Raw genomic sequence first — 19,803 nt, forward strand, 5'->3', positions numbered from 1 at the left:
ATAGATAGATAGATAGATAGGGATTCCTATATCTGTTAGGAACATAGTTTATAGAACTCTTATTTTCAAAATTGTTACCCAAAAAGTAGAAACTACACGTCAATTGTCACATTTTACTATGCACAGTTTTGAAGCACACATTTAACCACCAATTTATTCTAGATAGACTATTTATTTTTTAGAATCCTTAAAATTTTGGTCATTTAAGAATGATTTTTGATAAAATTTCACACATATAACCATATTTTGAAACCAAACAATCTAAAATTTAAAACTTACTATTCCCTTTATTCTAAATTATAGGACGTTTTTTATTTTCTATATATATTACTTATTATGTCTAAGTGTAAAAAAAACCTATGTATCTAGAAGGTCAAAACATTTTATATAATTTAGCACGGAGGAAGTATATTTTGCCTCGATGGTTTGACAAAACTTTATTTTGAGCTCCTCGCAAAAAAAACTTTATTTTGAGCTTAATATGCATGTTTTTATCACCGGAGGTAATTTAATTTTGATAAACTTTATTACCTGTTCGTCACAAGTACCCTGTGTTGGTGGGCCCACACCACACTGAGCCGCGAGGAAAACGCAGACAGATTTCTTCCTTTCCATTAACTGCCCCCGTTTCCCTCCTCCCTTCCGCCCCGGACTTCTTCGATTTCGTCCTGCTCGCCCGTCCCCAAATTCTTCCTCCTCCCATCCCGTGCAGCCGGCCTCACCGCCGGCGACGGGACGCGGAGACCTGGGCTGCCCCCTCCGTCCGCCGTTCTCCTCCCTCCCTTCGTCTCCCCCCCGCCAAAACCTTCCTCTGCGCCGGCGTCGCGGGGTCAACAGCAGCCGGTGACTGATCTCTTCGTTCCTCGGTAAGTAAACCCCAATCGCTCTACGTTCTACACTTCTACGGGTTCGTTCGTTTCGTGCGGCAAGATCTCTTATTTCTCTACTGCGGCTGTGGGTTTTGATTCAAAATCTTTTACTGTCTGCGTCAGTCCAGTTAGTCGCGTGCTGTGTTTGTTTTGCTGTGGCCTGCGGATTGCTGTTATCACTGTTCGGTTGTCCTCTTCTACGGCTCGCCATATCGATCCCAGTTGCTGTCGTAGCTACCAAGTTTTGCTTGCTGGACTTTGTGGGTTTCAGAGCGAATAGCTGAAGCATTCTCTGAACTTACAGTACTGCTGAACAAAACTCTCAGCTTTTGGTTGTGGATTGCAAATGGAAAACAAATTGGATAAGATTACATCTGTTCTACCGTTAGATATTTCTTCCGCCTTTAGCCTTACTGATTATTCGATCACAACTTCAACAATAGCTGCTTCAGATCATAACTTGCTCTGCTAACTCCTTATTTGTATGTGACCAGGATAACACCTCTTCTGAATCATCATCTTCGCAGGTTCACTTTGATATTCCAACAAAGGGCACCGTGCTGATCTCCCAGATTATTGCCTAATCATGAGGACGCATGAACGAGCTGCCAATTTGGCTCTTGCTGGTACGTTAACTTTTCAGTTCGGCCATCACTGCCTTTACAGCGTTGCTTACTTTCTTCCATTCCCTTTAATATAATGAGCGCGTGGTGACCTCAGCAGCATATATATTTTATAATGTGCAGGTCTGAGCTTGGCACCACTTGTGGTTAATGTAAACCCAAATGTGAATGTGGTACTGACAGCGTGCCTTACTGTCTATGTGGGTTGCTACCGTTCTGTCAAGCCAACTCCACCCTCTGTAAGTAACACGTGTCGATGTATCTGCTGGCTATTATTGTGACTTGTAAGTTGTAACTCATGCGACCAACTGAATTTTTTTTGCATTTGTTATTATGCAGGAGACCATGTCCAAGGAGCATGCTATGCGGTTCCCCTTAGTTGGAAGTGCTATGCTTTTATCACTGTTCCTCCTATTCAAGTTTCTCTCCAAAGACTTGGTCAATGCTGTGCTCACTGCCTACTTTTTCATTCTAGGCATTGTTGCTCTCTCGTAAGTCCATTTTTTCTTGGAACAGCTTTTGCAGACATGTTAAGCTGTTTATGTGCTGTACTTATGAGGCCCTTCTTATGCAGTGCAACACTCCTTCCTTCTATAAAACATTTTCTTCCAAAAGAGTGGAATGATAATCTCATCGTCTGGCGGGCTCCATTTTTCCACTGTATGATCCTGACTCCCTTTCTTTTGTGCTTAGTCTTGTTGATCCAGTTATGCAGATCTTCAAATATCACTACAACTATGTTTTCAGTGCTGTTTTAGAACACTATTTGATTGTACTTTAAGTACTGCTGCACATTTAGAAAAAATGTGGTGACTAAGAGTCGATATATTATCTTTTGTACTGAATGAACTTGAGCTTTTTCACCATTGACTCTTTTAACCTTGCTTCAGACAAAATGAAATTTCTCCATGTGGATATGGAAGCTTACATATTTTTTTGTGACATTAGAAAATCTAAATGCTGGCATGGATGTATATTCTTTGTTTACAGCATTTTTATGGATATGGAAGCTTCCATTTCTCTCTCTGAAATAGATGTATTATAAGATTTCAGTTACAATGGCTGTCATGGTGTTAACTGTTAATACAACATTTGCATTTGATATTGACTTCTTATGAGTCTTAGACTCTTAATTCAGAACAAGGACATGGATTTAACTATGTCAGTAGCCTCCCTTTACAATCTTTATTCTTGTAGATGGTTTAAGTCCATGAGTTTCTTATTTCAGCACTCTCGGTGGAGTTCACAAAGTCCCAGATTGTTGCTTCAATACCTGGATTTTTCTTTTGCTTGTGGTATGCGTCAAAGAAGCATTGGCTTGCCAACAATGTTCTGGGATTGGCTTTCTGTATTCAGGTTTGTTTGCACGGTTTAACATTAATATGCATTACTAAAGATTATGGAATAAAACCTAAATCGTTTGATTTGTTTTACGCACCAGTTTTTAGTTGACCAGAACCGCAACACTTCAATTTTGCAGGGGATTGAGATGCTGTCATTGGGATCATTTAAAACCGGAGCTATTCTCTTGGTAAGGGTTTTCCCAATGTTTGCTTCATTTGGCCTGAACACTATATATTTCTATTTTATGTCATAATGTATAAGAGCACATCCTCATTGTTTAGTCACAAACCTGTCCTTGTTTTATTATCTCTGCACTATCATAATCACCACTGAAACATTTTATATATCTATTTTTATATATCTATGGTTCATTACGGATCATCTGGTCTCAATATATCTTGACTTTATTTGTCTATGAGAGGAATTATCTCCTATGCACTCCAATATTCATAACTGTTCAATATATTTTCCAACACTTCGCTAAGTGTATTTAAGAATCTTAATTCAGATCATGCTTTCTGTTGTTTCTCCCCCTGTATTGACCAAAACATTTGTTTGACTGCAAATATTTGTCCTAGCTGTGTGCCTGTGTCACCATGTTGGTAAATTTAATCTAATTCGACGCTTTGGGTTTTTTTAGCATGCACTTTGTCATATACTTATTAAACTTTGGAAAAAAATAGTTTCTTGGCATGCTTTGAATTGTGATCATATTATATCACGAATATTAAAATATGGAACCTTTATCTGATGTATAATAGATTAATAGTTCTGATTTTCAGAGTAATTTGGGCTGGGCTCTTGCATTTTGACTGCACTATTTCTGAAAATAATTTTTACAACCATTTCATAACTTATGACTGAATTGATTTCTTCTGTTTGTTTCAACATAGTGCCACTGAATCATTCTCTGTTCTTTCATTTACATTCATATGTAAATGTATTTTTCCTTTTCCATTTCCAGGGTGGACTTTTTGTGTATGACATTTTCTGGGTGTTCTTCACTCCAGTTATGGTCAGTGTGGCTAAATCTTTTGATGCTCCGATAAAGGTCAGTGCTCTTTCCTACTGAACTTGGTCTTTGTTAATACCATTGTCAGTTAGTTCCATTTTCTCATCTTGATGCTTCAGCTGATCTGGCTTTGCTTGGTTATGTACAGCTTCTGTTTCCAACTGCAGATGCTGCACGGCCATTCTCCATGCTTGGCCTTGGTGACATTGTAATACCTGGTTAGCAATAAAAATTTCTTTCCTTGTGCTCGTTGCATGTAGCCTTAAGTTATTGCCAATACAACCAATATTTGTGTCCATTCCTGCCCCCTGGAGGACCACTATGTATCAACAGAAACAATCTATAATTTCAATTGATTCAAGTTGCATATAAAAATGTGGTATTTGAATCTGAATTTAGGCAGTTCCCAAGACATTCAGCACATAATATGTATTTGTACTTATGCTTCCAGGTATATTTGTCGCACTTGCCTTGCGCTTTGATGTCTCAAGAGGTATCAAGAACCGTTACTTCAACAGTGCATTTTTGGGATACGCTGTGGGTATGACTGTGACCATCATTGTCATGAACTGGTTTCAAGCTGCACAGGTGAGTTCTATTACTCAGGTTTATAGTCTTGTTTCCCTTGTTTCTGTCATCCCTGTAATATTGATACTATAATTATTTTTGGGGCTTATTGCAGCCTGCTCTACTATACCTTGTTCCTGGTGTGGTTGGTTTCGTCGCTGTTCCCTGTCTGTGGTATGGAGAAGTGAAACAGGTCAGATTCTGAATAATTACTGTAGCTACCATTCCAAATAAAACTTTGAGTAGCATAAAAGGTAAATAAAAAAAGATGAACTGTTAGACACTGTTCCTGAATTTTCTGCTTAGTTGATGCTTGTCTCTTAACTGTTACTGGAAAACCATGTCACATCTTAAAAACTAGCGGCGTGCATGCAAGAAAAGGATTTCATGTCAAAAGTAACTTTCTTAGTGCAGTTACTTCAGTTTAGTATTTGGGTGTAAACTAGTGTCTTTTAAAGAATACAAATAACTCTTGTTTTGCAATCTGATTGTTTCACTTGGAGTATCTGACTGACTCAGGCACCTTATGGCCCTTTCATTTGTACATTTGGGTACATGGTCATGAAGAACTTTTATGCTGAGTTTACACTTGTTGATGATTGAACTCAACAATGTTGATGGCGCATCTCCTGGTCATTCGTTTTATTTTCGTACCATCTTTTATTTTTTTTGTGGTGTGTGTGTTGGGGGGGGGGGGGGGGGGGGCGGTGTTGCTTTGCAAAATTTTATCCTTTTTGTTTCGCACAAAAGTAGGCATGTTATAAAATACGTATCAGAATGCAGGACCTTCTGAGTTCTGATCACATTCCTTACAAATGCAGCTGCTGGAGTTTGACGAGTCAAAAGCTGAGGCGGAGGAAGGCAGCGCAGAAGATGATGATAGTTCTAAAGGCAACAAAAAGGTGGACTAGCATTCTAGCAGGATTTAGGTCCGGAGGTCAAAGGACAGGAAGACAGTTTTCGTGTAAGGTCGTCTGGCAGCTAAATGGGCTTGATGACCTCTAATACCGGGTCGGCTTACTTAAGAAATGAGAAATGGTTCAACATGATATAAGTTTTTTTTTTTCGCTTTGTGGATTATTTTTCCTGAACTAGAGAGTGGAAGATGAGGGAAAATAGATGTTACTTGCGATGTCCTAACTTGCTCCTGATTTGTTAAGGAAATCGCCAGAACTCTGATTGGGCCGACGCATTCATGCCATGCATCATGTTTGCTTTGCTTTTTTGCATGCAAGAATTTCTTTACGGATTTTACAGGTTGAATCAGCTGGGGGAATACACCTCAGATCTTAGACCATGGGCATTAAGAGCGAGTTACTTTACCGACCGTGCTTCATCATATAGTGACTCATAATGGTTACTTGGGGCAATTCTTTCCTAGTTATATGAAGGTCTGTGGCAAATCCAGAATGGGCTGATGGCCTAGAGTACTTTAGGGGTGTCGAACTCATGAGGCAGAATGGGCTGCTACCCAGAAAGAATTTGCGATGCCGTGACGAGCTTTAATCATATTGTCATGAGTCATGAGGTTGAATCACTCTGGTATCTCCATTTGATCAAAGTACTTAGGCAAACAAATTAGATGTTGTTCAGGCAACCACTGGTCGCTGTAGGTTTCCAAAAAAAAAATGATATATATTTTTTTCACTGTTTCCAGCTGCTGGGCTGAATAAGCTGATGAATTAAATGGTAGGGCAGAAGAAGAGCAAGATGATGGTAGTTCTAAGGGCTTGTTTGGCAAAGCTTTTGCGGCTCAAGCTCTTCTAAATCTCGTACTGTAACAGCAGGAACCGTTTTTCTTTCTCTTGGCAAAATGAATGCTTGATAACCATCAGTGCGTGGAGAACTCAGGCCTTGTTTAGTTTTTAAAAATTTTCAAGATTCCCCTCACATCGAATCTTTGAACGCATACATGGAGTATTAAATATAGATAAAAAATAATTAATTGCACCTGTAATTTGTGAGACGAATCTTGAGCCTGTTTTTTTTTTGCGAGACTCAGTTACGGACATAGACGTTCACATACACAAGCGCACAGTCACCCCTATGAACGCACGCACGTCAGCCTACCGCTATGAGCACCTCCAAAGAACCGAGTTGGACCGGCAAATCTCGAGTAGCCAAACCCCTATGAAAGCGAGGCGCCTATGGTGACTTCATCAATCTCGAGATTTGCTTCGGAGGTGCTTATAGAGGTAGGGTGTGCGTGTGTGCGTTCATAGGGGAGTGTGCACTTGTGTTTGTAAGTGTCTGCGTCTGTTACTGGTTCTCGTAAAAAGAAAAGAAAAGAAAGTGCTACAGTAACCAAATTCAAAAAAATTCGTGAACTAAACAAGACCTCAATGAGGCAGAAATATTGGATCAAGAGGTACTATATTTCTTTACTGCTGGCAACAGCTTTGTATCCTGACAGAGAAGCAATCTTCGGTAGTAACTTAATAGAAACTAGGATGCGTATTCCTGTCTATTACCAAAAAATTTGGAAGCTATGTCATGAAAGACAAAACCTTTCAGCAATCAGGAGGCATTCCTTCCTGATGAGATGCTATTGTAAAATTTGTAATAGCATTTTTGGTTGGATAAGAAAATTGGGTTACCCCAGAAATATACATGTGTGCTGAATTTTTGTTGTTCTAGGCAACTATATTATGGTGTTTCCTGGTGCTTGCTGAATGACTGATTTTTAGTTCCTTGTATATTCAAGCAACAATCATGCCTCCTGTATATCGTTAATGTGGCCCGTAGGCCGTAGCGTTGTCTTGAGTAATATACTATTCAACAAAGAGATGGGTATTAGCACTCAACATAGAGATGCTTTACTAATTCCCTGTGTTGATATGGCTATATTCTTCTTCATCACAATTTTTTTTTGTTTCACGTCACTAGGGCAATTTATGTTCTAGCAGATTACCGTATTATGTAGAACAATTAATGGTCAGGATAACAGATGTTAGTGACATGTTCTCATTAGATGATTACTGCTTGTAGCAATAGAATATTCAGTGCTGATGCTTTATTATCTTTATTTATTTATCATAAATATTAGAATGTACCTTTCTAGAACTAGATGTCTAATTTATTCCAAAACCAGAACTTGGCCATTGGGTAATAATATAATCAAGTTCTGAAATATTTGATGATGGAACTTTTACTGTTTTACAGGCCTTTGCTATGACGGTTGGCGTCTTGGTTTCCTCGCAGCCCTTAAACATTTTGTTGCAGCATGTGGAAATATCCAAAGCCAACATTTTGTTGCAGCATGTTGAAATATTCAAAGCCAACATTTTGTTGCAGCATGTTGAAATATTCAAAGCCAGGTGGATGATGGGTTTGCTGCCTCTGTCGCTTCTTTTTTCTGTCCACTAGCTTATGATGATGAGAATATCAATGAAAATAAGCAAACAACCATAATATGCAGCTTTGTATTATTAATTGATTAATTTGTTAGTTAAATTTCTTTTGTAAGTTGTTCAATGTGGTCAATTAGCTTTAGACTTAATGTGTCCCCATATTGAGTAATATACTAGCTATATATATATATATATATATATATATATATATATATATATATATATATATATATATATATATATATATATATATGTTCTTGGCAGTAGTTATTATAATTGGTCGTGTGCGTATGGATAGATGGGGGGGGGGCTAGGGTTTGTAGGGAATTATTGGGCCAAGAGAGGACCGGCTAGGGTTTCATATGTATATGTATATATTTTGAGCAGTCAAACAATCCTAAATTTAATTAAATGTATAAAAAATACTAGTATTTATGATACCTAAAATATCACTAGATTAATATGTATATATTTACAACGGATTTATTTAAAGAGATAATATTGATATTTTTTTAGATCTAGTAAATTAGAAATTATTTTTGACTTCCAAGAAGCGAGATTCATATTTTTTAAATTTAAGAACAGAGAGAGTACAAACTTAGTTTTTGGTTCCTTCCTAATTGCTCTCAGCTTAAACTTGTCTCCCACAGAATATATCTCGCTGGAATTTCGTTATTTTCATATGAATTTTGTACTCTAGTTGGTTCCTTTCTAATTGGTTCCTTTATGGAATTTTATCCTCTAGTGCACATGTGAATGAAATTTATTATTTTTATATGAATTTTTGTAAAATAATTTTGAATCTCAACTTTTGTGACAATGCACATCTATAGATGCACTACTGGTGTGCATAGTTTTATTTTTTTAAAAAACTCCTAAGTATGATTTCAATGGGGTTTTCATGAAATGGATTGAAGATGTGGTTTGCACTGAATATTTTGCCTACTCATTGTCACCATGAAAATCCATGCATGTGTACTTGTCCTTTTCATACTCGACATTCAGGACAAGTAAAAAATTAACCACAGTCTAATAATAAAAGAAATGGGTACTGATCACTAGCTTCCATGTGCGTACTAGAATTATACTGAGGAGAGGTCGATGGGTGGATGGATGGAAGAATAGATCATCGAGTAGCTTCTTCATCAGCAAGTACTGAAAATGATTATTCGGAGGAAGCTGTCCCTAGCTACACGCATGCTATCACCTTCGTCATTGTTCCCATCTCCTAGTATTTGTCTTGATGGTTACCTTGTGCCTGTCCTGTCGTCTCTGAAACATACATATCACATCTTGCACTTAGTACTCGAGGCAGCTAGCTAGCTCAGCAGTGATCAAGACAGTTACTGCCAATGTTTTCCTAAACGCTAAACGGTAAACAGTCGGTCACCTGCCGTTTAGCCATTATTCGGGCTAAACAGTCCATTAAACGGGCTAAACGGTCAATTAAACGGACTAAATAGATGATTAAACGGAAACGGTGTACCATTGTATAGCGTTTACACGGCGTTTAAACGGCCGTTTAGGCGAACAGTGGTTACTGCTCAATCATATCATGTCTTAATTAGTTTATGTTTGATGAGCAGCATCAGGAGAACATATATAATAATCTATCTTTAATTTAATTCATATTCTTTCTTTGCCCAATCATAAAAATCTATGGCATGATTTTGAGCCGTAAATATATGGGCATATATCTCTCTTTATTCTGTGGTAGTATGAAACAAAATTAACAGAGAAATTAAAAATAAAATCTACTACTAGTATATTGCATTGCATGCATGCATGTATTCCTTTGCTAGAGGTTGCAACTGAATTTTGAAGAAGAAGCCTTGTCATCTGCAACTAAGTAACCAGGAGTAGGAGTGTGCTACTATGCTTCAAATCGCATTTTTTTTTTTTTGCGATGATGGTCAGATGAAGAGCATCGGTGGGGCCGGATCGGATGATTCGTCGGCTCGTGGCCATGCAACCACTAATGCTAGCTGTCGATCGTATTTCCTTGTGCATGCTGAAACAAAATAGAGTCCTTTTCCTACTCACAACCGGCCAATCATGTGAGCACTATATATATACTCTCTATATCCAAATACAAGAAGCTAGCACAGGCCAATTAAACAACTGCAATATTCTTCTCGGACTCCTCGTGGTTGTTCTGTCCTAATCACCGTATCCATGCAAACACCTGTCGTCCACTGGCCAGCTAGCTTCATTTCTCTTGATTAGATTAGACGATAATGGTTAAAATTATCGATCATAGGAATACCATTTACACCATGCCACGATATATAATCTCAGATAGTAACAACGAATGATGGGCTCACGCCTGACGTGGTGCACCGTACCACGTACGGCACGCTACGCGTAAGATTATTACCCTTGCATTGCTCCCCCGATCGAGTGGGGCCCCACCTGCTGCCATGGAACCATCGCCATCTCCTCTGGCTGCAGAGGCCCCAGCTCCAAAATAAAACGACCTCAACAGCAAATGGGGAGGTTCAGGGAAGGCCGTCGCCATCGCCAGTTATGGGGTGTTGAGTTGGGGAGGCCTTACACGAAGAGGAGGAGGACTGGAGGATCAAGGAGGAACCCCTCAAGACGACCAAGATTTACTCTTTCGAGGGAGCACAAGCATCGATACCTGACGTAAGTTCTCTTCTATCACCATCGATATTTATTAAACCAACGGTGATACTTATCACAGCCGGCTCGTAATAGGAAACCGTTGGTGATGAGAGTATCACCAACGACAAAAAAAAAAAAATTGACAATAATGCAAACAAATAGGCCGGGTTGCACCCCCTCAGCTCAGCTCCCCATCCGAACCAAGCAAACAAACACGCCCTTTGTCTCCACCTGCCAATAGCTGCTGTTTGGAGCAAAAGTCGTCTTCTTGGACTAGTTCCTGCACATCCCTGTTGATCCCTGATGCTGTTGGGGTTTGATTGGAGCGAGGAATTTGCCAGAAGATTTGTGATTTAAGTCCGTCCTATTGTCCGTCACTCGCTAAAACAAGCACGAATCGCTTGCTTGACAAATTAGGCATTATATTGCTGCAGTTTTTTCAGGAAGCCCCCTCCTTGAGAATTTGTTATAATGTATAACTAGTGTGTATGGAAGTGTTCCTCCTCGTGGCAAGCGTGCTAATACCCGACATCATCATTTCACTACTAAAAGAAAACAAGATTATACTACAGCGTGGAATGCGTGTTTCTTCTTCTTCTTGTCTGATCGACACAAGGAATAGAGTTGATATACCTTGATTGGTTCTTATGCCTTTGCACAGTGCCAAGGTATGAATATCTAGCTTTCTTCTTTTCGCTCATAGCGAAAGGGTGCACCGAATGAATATGTGGTTTTGAGTAAGACAACCACATGTTTTATCTATCGCTGTTCACTCATGGAGACCACACATTGCATCTAGGTTATGGAATAGGGCCATATGATTGCCAGAAGAATCCATGATCCATTTAAGCTTCATTTGGCGAAGGTTGATCTCAATGCTAGGATTTTGTTCTCTTGTTTCCCTTTATCTTTGTTCTGGAAATACATAAAGTCTATATCATGATTGGCACCTATCAAAACATTTTGTACCATAATGAGTTTTTTTTGTTCATCATATATATAGTATAATCACCAAGTTGCTTTTCTTTCAAACGTTCAGTCCATTATGTTCATGTTATTCCAATATTAGCTTCTCGCTATCTATATGTGTTGATCTCCTCCTTTCTTATTTCCTTTCAATTTATTCTCTTGCACATGTTCATCCTAATAAGATGGCTCTACATTTTTCTCTTTCAATAGGGTTCGCACACCCATTGATTATTTGCCAACTTCTCCATAAGTTTGTAGCAGCCTCTAAAACATTTGGGCCAAAATGAAGATAACTTTTCTCATGTTGGTTCTCTCCCTGTTTCTCTTCCCTAATGGGATCGGCAAAAGCTTAGCTGCAAGGCCGCCAGTTGTGAGTATTGGGTCTATTCTTCAGTTGAGCTCCACCACTGGAGGTGTTTCAGATGTTGCCATCCATGCGGCAGTCGATGATATCAACTCAGATCCAACAATTCTAAATGGAACCACGTTACAAGTTGACACGAGGGATACAAATTGTGATGATGGTTTCCTGGGCATGGTTGAAGGTAGACCATCTTTAATACCGATTCCCTTTTTTTGTTTCACTTTTCAATACTGCGTGCTTCCATTCTAGCTAGACTTGTGATGATGATACAATATTTTTTTTTCCAGCTTTGCAGTACATGGCGACTGATGTTATTACAATCATCGGACCACAGTGCTCTCCTATTGCTCATATAATTGATTATGTCGCAAATGAGCTCCAAGTTCCATTGATGTCCTTTGCGTCGGATGCAACTCTATCATCAATCCAGTTCCCATTCTTCGTGCGGACTATGCCCAGCGATCTCTACCAAATGGCAGCTGTGGCAGCAGTTGTTGATTACTACCAATGGAAGATAGTGACTGCCATATACGTCGATGATGATTATGGTCGAAACGGCATTGCTGCTTTGGATGATGAACTTACTGCAAGGCGCTGTAAAATTTCATACAAGGTCGGGTTCAGTTCCAAGGCTAAAACAAGTGAGCTTATAAATCTATTGGTTACTGTTAGTTATATGGAGTCTCGTGTTATTATCCTCCATACTGGTTCGCAAGCCGGACTCAAGCTTTTGTCAATTGCTAAAGCACTAAACATGATGGGCATCGGCTACGTATGGATTGCAACTGATTGGCTTTCTGCTTATCTTGATGCTAATTCATCCGTCCCTGCTGAAACTATAAATGGCATGCAAGGTGTTCTGACTGTACGTCCACACACCCCAAAGTCGAAGATGAAGAGTAATCTGGTGGCCAGGTGGAGCAGCTTAAGCAAGAAATACAACCACAGTGATCTTCGCATCAGTGCTTATGGTCTTTATGTTTATGATAGTGTGTGGACTGTAGCTCACGCCCTAGATGCCTTCTTTGATGATGGTGGGAGGATTTCCTTTACAAATGATTCAAGGTTGAGTGACGTAACTGGGGGAAAACTTCACCTTGAAGCCATGAGTATTTTTGACATGGGAAACAAATTACTAGATAAGATTAGAAATGTGAACTTCACTGGGGTGTCTGGCCAAGTGCAATTTAATGCTCAGTATGAACTCATTCATCCTGCCTATGATATCATAAGCATAATTGGGAATGGCATGCGAACCATTGGTTTTTGGTCAAACTATACAAGATTGCTATCCACTGTACTTCCAGAGGACCAATATTCGAAGCCCCCTAATACTTCTCTTGCCAATCAACAACTCTATGATGTTATTTGGCCTGGAGAGACTACACAGAAGCCCCGAGGCTGGGCCTTTCCTTGCAATGCCCAGGAGTTGAAAATTGGCGTCCCTAACAGATATAGCTTTAAAGAGGTTGTTGGTCTAGATAATGCTACTGGGTCAATGAAGGGCTACTGCATCGATGTCTTCACTCAAGCATTGACATTGCTTCCTTATCCAGTTACATACAGGTTTATACCTTTCGGAAATGGTACTAAAAATCCTCATTATGACCAACTTGCACAGATGGTTGCGGACAATGTAAGTGTGGACATGCAATTTTTTTCCTCCTCCACATTATATTTCATCATGTATATAGTGATCAAAGTTACTTTGTCCTGCAGGATCTTGATGCAGCAATAGGGGATATCGAAATTACAATGAGCCGGACTAAAATTGTTGATTTCACCCAGCCCTTCATTGAGTCAGGCCTGGTTATCTTGGCTCCGATCGAGAAGCATAACACAAATCCTTTGGCATTCTTGCAGCCATTTACGTTGGGGATGTGGTGTGTTACAGGGTTGTCTATTCTTGTTGTGGGTGTGGTTATTTGGATTCTTGAGCATCGAATAAATGATGAATTTCGCGGCTCTCCACGGGAACAAATAATAACTATTGCTTGGTAAGAATCTGAATCGCATCTTTTGCACTTAATATACACACATCTTGTTTTCACTTACAAATTTTATTTTTTCCTTTGTTTCCATGCAACATGTTACACTTTATTGGCAGCCTTAAACTGTGTTGATTCTTTCCTCTGAAAGTAATTCTTATGATATGATTTATTCTCTGCAGGTTCAGTTTTTCAACTCTATTTTTTGTACAGAGTGAGTAAACTAACCTTTCATGTTCTGTCCTTCAGTATAACTGACCCTCTGTTCTTATGTGGCACCTCTGCTCGTATTTTTTTTTATTACTAGGAGAAAACACTATGAGTACCTTAGGACGTGGTGTTTTGATCATATGGCTATTTGTTGTATTGATCCTTCAATCAAGCTATACTGCAAGTCTTACTTCCTTCCTAACTGTGCAACAACTTGGTAGTTCGATAAGGGGACTTGATGACCTGAAACATAGTGATTATCCTATTGGTTTCCACGTTGGTTCTTTTGCCAAAGAATACATCATCAATCAACTGAACATCTCACCGTCGAGGCTAAAAGCTCTTGGTTCTCCTGAAGAATACGCTGAAAACCTCATGCTAGGCCCCAAGAAAGGAGGTGTTATGGCCATTGTTGATGAGCGCCCCTATGTTGAGCTATTTTTGTCAACTTACTGCAAGATTGCTGTTGCTGGCTCAGAATTCACCAGTGCTGGATGGGGCTTTGTAAGTGCATCTAACTTTAAGTTGTCTTGAAATATATTCCATTCTAGTAGAAATATAAACAGAAACACATCTTATAATTCCTTCAAGATTATCAAAGTAGTGTTACATCATTAACTACAAGCGTTCCATCCACAGTTCACATAGCTGATAGTACACTCTATTAGTTTTTTTTCTTAAGCGAAAGGTCACGTGCTCTAAGACTATGGAGCCTTCCTTGCACTTATTTGCAGCAGAGGTCTAATGTCTAGAGTGTAGCAACTTCATTTCATTAATTCGAACTAAGCGTGGGCAAATTGCCCGATATCCATTACCCGGACCCGTACCCAAATTACCCGAACCCGAGGTACCCAATCCTAAATTTAGATAGCGATTTTGATTACCCAAAATTAGTTTGGGTAATTCGGGTAATATCCCCTGGTACCCAAACTATCCGAATTACCCAAACATTTATCTATGTCTTTGTATTTATCATGTGTTGTTAGTTAAATATTAGAACTTAACAATTTATCAGAACATAATTCTCTTTGTTTGAACAAGTAATAGTAATATATTATTATCTACAAAATGCTACTGAAATTCTATACAAATTGCTGTTGAAATTATATATAAATTGCTATTGAAATTTTGTGTAGTGTGTTGTTTTCTGAAAATTTGGGTAAATCGGGAGTACTCGAACCCGAACCTGAATTATCGGGTACCCGAAATTGCGGGTAATGTTTTTCAGGACTAATATCGGGTAACAATTTTTATTACCCGAATTTTGAATTACCCGACCCGAAAAAATCGGGTAACCCGAATGCCCAGGCTTAATTCGAACAGTGCTAAGATTAGAACTCACTCTATCAGGTATTTCCAAGGGATTCCCCTCTGCAAGAAGACATGTCCACCGCAATCCTAGCACTTTCGGAGAGTGGGGAACTACAGCGGATCCATGACAAGTGGCTCAAGACAGCCGATTGCTCAATTGACAACACTGAGTTTGTGGACTCGAACCAGCTCCGCCTTGAGAGCTTCATGGGCCTGTTCCTCATTTGTGGCGCAGCATGTGTCCTCGCCCTGCTCATTTACTTCGGCATCATGCTACGCCAGTACCTGAGACATAAAAAACAGTCAGGATCAGCAATCTCCGTGGATGCAGGATTACCGACATCGTAAGCGCAGCCTCAGAAAATTCATTTCATTCATTGATGACAGGCTGAGGCAGCCGCCACCAAAGAAAAGGTGGACCATGAGCCTCTCAAGAAGTTCAGTGCCAACAACCTCAACCGCCCAATGATAAGTGGATAACAAGTTGTCCGAGTTTGGCAAAACTATAAAGTTGTATGTAGTCAATTAACCCTTGTTCACGAATGATGATGGTGTCATGAATGGAATAAATGTTTGTTTCAGTTGATTTGTTCTTTCAGATTTCTCTCGTTATGCTTGTGATGCATCTTCTGGCCACCATGAATTGATTTCACAAGTTTTTTTTTCTTGGAACACAACAAGTCACTACATTTGTCCACAAAAGAATACAATTCTAGATGCATTGTTGGATAAAATGGCTAAAGTTTAACCAAGTATATAGATAAAAATATTAAGAGTAAAGTCCACCACCGGTCCTTAAACTTGTACTATCATGTCATCCCGGTTCCTAAACTCATAAATTGATCGTTTAGGTTCTTGAACTTGTTCGTCTGTGTCATATCGATCTCTAAACTTGTTCAGTTATGTCATGCTAGTCCCTAAACTTAGAAATCACCCGTTTAGGTCCTTAAATTTGTTCAGCTGCGTCATCCCGGTCCCTAAACATGGTTTTGAATCTCATCTGGGTCAAAACAAAGCGATCTAAATACTCTATATCAAAAAATAATTCATAACTTTTTCATATGAAATCGAATAAAGACTACCAAAGTTATAGTCCTCATCACAATTTACAACTTTGTAGTTGAAAAGTTTTTTATTTGAACTCGTTTAGTGTTATAAAATTTAATTTTAAATTTTAAATTTCAAAATCTATAAACTTATAAAAAATATTTTGGACCCTAAACGATTTTAATTTAAAAACTTTTCAACTGCAAAGTTGTATATCGCATTGCTGTCTGTCATTTTAATATAAAGTTTATCTTCATTTGAGCTGCAAAGTTGTAGATCACATTGTTGCCTATAATTTTAATATAATGTTTATCTTTATTTGAGTTCATATAAAAAAAGTTATGAGTTACTTTTCAATATAGAGTTTTTAGATTCGTCCTGTTTTGACTTAGATAAGACTAAAAACAAGTTTAGTGACCGATATAACACAACTGAACAAGTTTTAGGACCTATATGAGAGTTTTTAAGTTTAGGGACCAAGATAACACAACCGAACAAGTTTATGTAACTAAATGGTCGTTTTGCGAGTTTAAGGACTGAAATGACACATCCAAACAAGTTTAAAGACTGCTAATGGACTTTACTCAAATATTAATGTCTATCACACCAATCCACATAAGTGTATATAAAAGTATATCTTATGACAAAAGAAACAGTACTTATTTTATTTAGGAAACTGGAGAGGCCTTGGCCCCTGCAGAGGATTTTATTAAAAGGAGAGCAAAAACAAAACATAAAACAGAGTTCTTACAAACGAAACCAAAAACAGGAAGCAAGTAACAGTACTTGTTTGATATCGTAAAATATTGATGTTTTTTAAATATAGTTAGTCAAACTTAAGATATTTTAACTTAGTGGTTTCGCGGCAAGATCTCATTTCTCGGCTGCGGGTTTCGATTCAGAAATAATCTTACTGTCTGCTTCAGTCCAGTTAGTTTCGTGCTGTGTTTGTTTTTCTGAGGCCTGCGGATTGCTGTGATCACTGTTCGATTAGCCTCTTCTACGGCTCACTGTATCGATCCCAGTTGCCTGGTTGATGTCTTGAACATCTCAGTTGAGGTGACGGTCTTATTAGTCATATATGTTTGGGTTTTGCGGACCAGATCTTTGTGAGTTGCCTTTGCTAAGTGCTAAGTTGGTTTTCAGGAGAAATTGATTCTGTTAATCGTGTGGAAGATTTGGGAATTGAGTTATATCTGAAAGACATCAGAACCATGACAACTTGCTATTGCATTGCATGAAAGACATCAGGAGAAATTGCTGCATGATTTTTCTTAGGAACTTGGTATCCCTTTATGCTGTCGTAGCTCCTAAATTTTGCTTGCTGGACTTGTGGGTTTCAGTGTGAATAGCTGAAGCATTCTTTGACCTTACAGTACTGCTGAACAAAACACTCAGGTTCTGAATTCTGGACTGTAAATGGGAAACAAATTGTATAAAATTAGATCTATTCTATCGTTAGATATTTCCTCCACTGTTAGCCTTAATGATTATTCGATAAAAAAAACTTCAACACCAGATAAGTAGAGGGGGATTGCAGAGTGCGGAAAGTTGTGTTCGATGTCCTCTGGATGCATGCGAACTTGATGATACCCTAATCAAAGATCAAGCTTGGAAAAGAATTTTGCTCCTTTGAGTTAATTAATCTAATAATTCATCAATGACTGGTATTGGGAACGGCCCTTTCTACCTGTACTTATCACACTATCAGTACTATTTTTAGTCATGAAGAACTTGTTCTTATGCTGAGTTGGTAATAACTACTCCTTTTAAGTTATATAGCCATGACTCATAATTGTTACTTGGGGCAAATTGTTTCTAAGTTATATGAAGATTGGTGGCAAACCCAGAATGGGCTGATGGCCCACGGTACTTTAGGCTTAGGGGTGTCCAACTAATGAGGCAGAATGGGCTACCCAGAAAGAATTTGAGATACTGGGACCAGGCGTCTTGCCTTCCCTTCTGTAACCGTTTTTTTCTGGTTTTAATATATCTTCAGTAGGGGTGCAAACCCCTCATGTTTCTTCAAAAAAAAACTTAAATCATGTTGTCCTGACTCATGAAGTCGAATCACTCTGGTATCTCACAAATTGATCCAAGTTCTCTTACAGGCAAGCAAATTAGATGTAGCTCAGGCAACCTAATCGGTCGCCGTAGGCTTCCTAGAAAAAAATGATCCATCTCTTTCACCGTTTCCAGCTACTGTTAGGTGAGCCAAGGGCTGAATAAGCTGAGGAATTGAAGGGATGGTAGTGCAGTGCATTGATGCTAGTTCTAAAGACAAGAAGCTAGATATGGACTCATGTTGTTCCAAAGACAACAAAGAGCAAGATGATGTGCAGAAGAAGAGCACGAATATTTCTCTAAAAAAAAACCAGAAACAAATCAAGAGCAAGAATAAGCTTTGCCTTGCTGATTTTGTTTTAATTGATTTTTGTCTGAAAAGGAGGGAGATAACACGCGATGGGTGACACCGTTGTGCGACGGGTCGCGTAATAGAGTTTCCGGTCTGAAAAGTGGTGTGCTGGTTGTGTCCAGATTTCACCAGAACTTTGACTTATTTGTCCACCGCATCGTATGCATTCCACATTTGCTTTGGTACCCTCTCGTCATGGTTAACCAGGCCTTGTTTAGTTTCAAAATTTTTTATAAAATAGGAATAGTAGTATTTTCGTTTGTATTTGACAAATATTGTCCAATTATGGACTAACTAGGCTCAAAAGATTCGTCTCGTCAATTCCGACTAAATTGTGCAATTAGTTTTTATTTTTATCTATATTTAATACTCCATGCATACGTCTAAAGATTCGATGTGACGGAGAATCTGAAAAATTTTGCAAAATTTTTGAGGAACTAAACAAGGCGGTCCATCTGTTTGGGAGGGAAATAAATTTTATAGAGATTTGATTTTACAGCAGGTCGTCTCCAAAGTTGTTATTACCTTTTGCTCTTTTAGTTTTTTTTATTATGGTGGAACAGGGGAAAGGTGAAATGGCCCCCAGGAGAATATCTTGCTGCAGCCTCCAATTCCAAAGGGTGCCAAACTTTGGCCAACTTTTGCCTGGCCCTTTAGATGTAGCAATAGCGACGGCCGAAAGCCATGTATATGCCAAACGGTATCCTGCTACTACAGTCCCAAAGTATCTGATTCTCCTCTGCATCAAAGCCACGGCCGAAAGCCATGTATATGCCTTGCGTGGTTTGACCCTGCCTTCCCAAATCCCATTCCCGTGTGGCACCAATATAAACTATAAAGACTGCTTCTACATGAGTCCAAAATGCTAGACTGCACTGGGGATGCTTCATGCGTGTGCTTCTTTCTCCTGCACACAATCTACTGAATTCCACACCCTTAATATATATATGTTACTTTTTTGTTTCATGACATGCATGGGACTCGTGGTTTAATGTAGTTTATTCTTTTCACCAATATAACTCATCCATAATGCATTATTGCTACAGTATAAGGGTTTGTTTGACCACACTTCAATTCACATATATTATAGGGTAGATCAGAGTGAAAT

The 19,803-nt window shown here is 38.9% G+C and overlaps 1 protein-coding gene and 1 pseudogene across 2 annotated transcripts; both read left to right on the top strand.

Annotated features, from left to right (window-relative positions):
* LOC8085206 (signal peptide peptidase 1) lies at positions 582 to 5,616 on the top strand. Of its 2 annotated transcripts, none has more exons than XM_021458255.1 (12): positions 582 to 866; positions 1,364 to 1,495; positions 1,616 to 1,731; positions 1,832 to 1,983; positions 2,067 to 2,152; positions 2,721 to 2,848; positions 2,973 to 3,023; positions 3,801 to 3,887; positions 3,997 to 4,066; positions 4,300 to 4,436; positions 4,531 to 4,608; positions 5,237 to 5,616. In XM_021458255.1, the coding sequence occupies exons 2-12, from the start codon at positions 1,456 to 1,458 to the stop codon at positions 5,324 to 5,326; spliced, it is 1,035 nt and encodes a 344-aa protein (XP_021313930.1). In that variant the 5' UTR covers positions 582 to 866; positions 1,364 to 1,455; the 3' UTR covers positions 5,327 to 5,616. The 2 variants fall into 2 exon arrangements, with proteins under 2 accessions (XP_021313930.1, XP_002451390.1); XM_002451345.2 differs by having other exon boundaries at positions 1,397 to 1,495.
* LOC8085207 lies at positions 10,286 to 15,761 on the top strand (annotated as a pseudogene).

Source organism: Sorghum bicolor, chromosome 4 (assembly GCF_000003195.3).
Source record: "Sorghum bicolor cultivar BTx623 chromosome 4, Sorghum_bicolor_NCBIv3, whole genome shotgun sequence".
NCBI lineage: Eukaryota > Viridiplantae > Streptophyta > Magnoliopsida > Poales > Poaceae > Sorghum > Sorghum bicolor.